At 46.1% G+C, this 2,159-nt stretch overlaps 1 protein-coding gene across 1 annotated transcript; it reads left to right on the top strand.

The window, feature by feature from the left end:
• Positions 1–30: 30 nt before the first annotated feature.
• PPTG_01263 (hypothetical protein) lies at positions 31–2,159 on the top strand (the record flags this gene model as incomplete). Its single annotated transcript, XM_008894500.1, has 6 exons — positions 31–35; positions 106–229; positions 309–518; positions 597–908; positions 974–1,781; positions 1,853–2,159. The coding sequence occupies 6 exons, from the start codon at positions 31–33 to the stop codon at positions 2,116–2,118; spliced, it is 1,725 nt and encodes a 574-aa protein (XP_008892748.1). The 3' UTR covers positions 2,119–2,159.

Raw genomic sequence — 2,159 nt, 5'->3', positions numbered from 1 at the left:
ATTAAACCCCACTCCGGAACCCTGAGTTAGATGCAGTAAGCTTTGGACAAAGCGGTTAGGCACTACCTTTGCCTGACAAAGTATGTGGTTCTAATGATACGGCAGGCTCAATAATTCAGCACGGGAAGCGTTTGTGGCCTCTGCGGGGCCAAACACTCGCTTTACATCTCTTTCCATACTCTTGGGCCCTTCGTGCAGCACCAAACGTGGTCGACAACTCCTCAAACAGGTAACGAAGAAATCGAGTGTTTCTTATGGACTTTATATCTAAATACAGCAAACGCATATTAACCTTTTCTGCGTTCCAGTGGTTGGAAGGGCCTTGTATTGACTCGGTGGTTCTAAATGAACGGCACGATACAGTGAGTGCAGTGATCTCAGCAGCGAGCGAAGAGAAAGCGATACTCTGGAAACTATCGGGTCTCTTTCAGCACTTTCAAAGCTACGAGCGTGAATTATCAGTCTTTACTACTGCTCATGTCGTGGATAACTTTACAGATACAAAGCTGTCTTTGTCGGTAAATGCTACATCTTGGATTTGTGGATTCTGGTTTTCACCTCTACGAGCTAAACAATGCAAAACTGTCATGCTGCAGGACTTTAATGGTCTTCTAAAGTGGCTCCGGAAATTTCAAGCTCTTGTGAAAACCTGTATCGAAGATGCAGAAATTTCATCTGAACTTGGCAATTTGTATTCGACACGACTTGACCCAATTCTGCTGCTCTGTACTCGAGATCTTGAGCCTTTCTGTGCAGTGATTCCAGATGTACTTTCGAGCATGGTAAAAACCAGCAATGCTAGAGAGATAGACAGCGACAATGAGATGAGGGCGTCAACCTCACACCTCCACGAGCTACGATATCAAATCAGCCAGTGCGAAGTGGAAGTCACTGCAGCCGTCAAGCAGGTGCATGCATTGTTAATTGAGAGCGCTAACGCGTTGAGTAAATTAATTATCTGGGTTTTCTATAGGCAGCGACGTTGCTTTCCATCGCGGAAGACCGTATAAAAGTTATCTACGCTGACGACGACCAGAGTACTATTGCCAGGATGGGGATCGTTCTCCGCGTCCCTCGTCAGGATAGTCACCGTATTCAACAGCAGAGCGGAAAGAGTCTCAGTGTCATTCGAGCATCAAGAGCCTCAGGCGTGTGGTTTTCTACACCGATGGTCGACTCTCTAGGGGCCAAATGGAAATCTCTGAAACGAAATTATGAAGCTGCCGAAGCGGATCTGGTGGATTTCTTGACGTCGATTTTTCGATCACAATACCGCGATTTTTTGGATGAATTGAGCCTTCGTGTTGCAGAACTGGACGTTCTTGTAAGCTTTGCGCTTGTCTCGCACAAACACAGGTTTGTCCGTGCATCCATTGCAGACAACCGGTCAGTTTTTTCGCTACGGGGACTTTTTGACCCATTCGCGCAGAATTCATCGATCGCTTCGGAAAAATCTTGCGACGAAGTAACTATCGAGATGTCTGGGGACGATAAGAAGACATTTTTGCTTGTGAAAGGCGATCCAAAGGCTGGTGATACCAAGCTGCTACAGCTTCTGGGCATCGCTACTATGTTGAATCAACTTGGCTGTTTTGTTCCGTGCAAAACGGCAGTGCTTCCGGTTTTTGATGCGATGTATTTGCGAACTGGAGCGTACGATCAGCAGCTGTTCGGGTACTCAACCTTCATGACCGAAATGCGAGAAATGAGCCACATTTTCTCTGCAATGACGTCAAAGTCACTGGTTTTGATAGAAGATCTGTGTCGAGGCACTTCAACGTGTAAGTAGCGCGACAGCTTCTCTATCATGAAAAGTTACTGATCTTTTTTTATGGTACTTTTCAAATTTTAGCTGAAGGACTCGCGCTCGCTCTATCAATGTGCCTCCATGCCATGAAGTCCAATACACTGACGTGCTTTTCGTCTCAATGGCGCGAACTCACCGACCAATTGGCAAAGCAATCGGCCTGTGTCACCCCAACATGGAGACACAATAGAAAAAAAGACTCAAGAATCTCGAACGCACCCCAAGCGGAGTTTGAAACATTGATGAGGAACTGTGATCTGCCTCCTGACCTTATTGCTCTCATCAGCCAAGAGATACAAACACTAAAATGAACCAGCGTTATCTTGTATTATGTTCAGGGACTAACGCCTGG

The sequence above is a fragment of the Phytophthora parasitica genome (genome assembly GCF_000247585.1).
Source record: "Phytophthora parasitica INRA-310 unplaced genomic scaffold supercont2.3, whole genome shotgun sequence".
NCBI lineage: Eukaryota > Oomycota > Peronosporomycetes > Peronosporales > Peronosporaceae > Phytophthora > Phytophthora nicotianae.
Note: the sequence above shows the minus strand (reverse complement) of the source record. Positions and strands in the feature narration are given on the sequence as shown.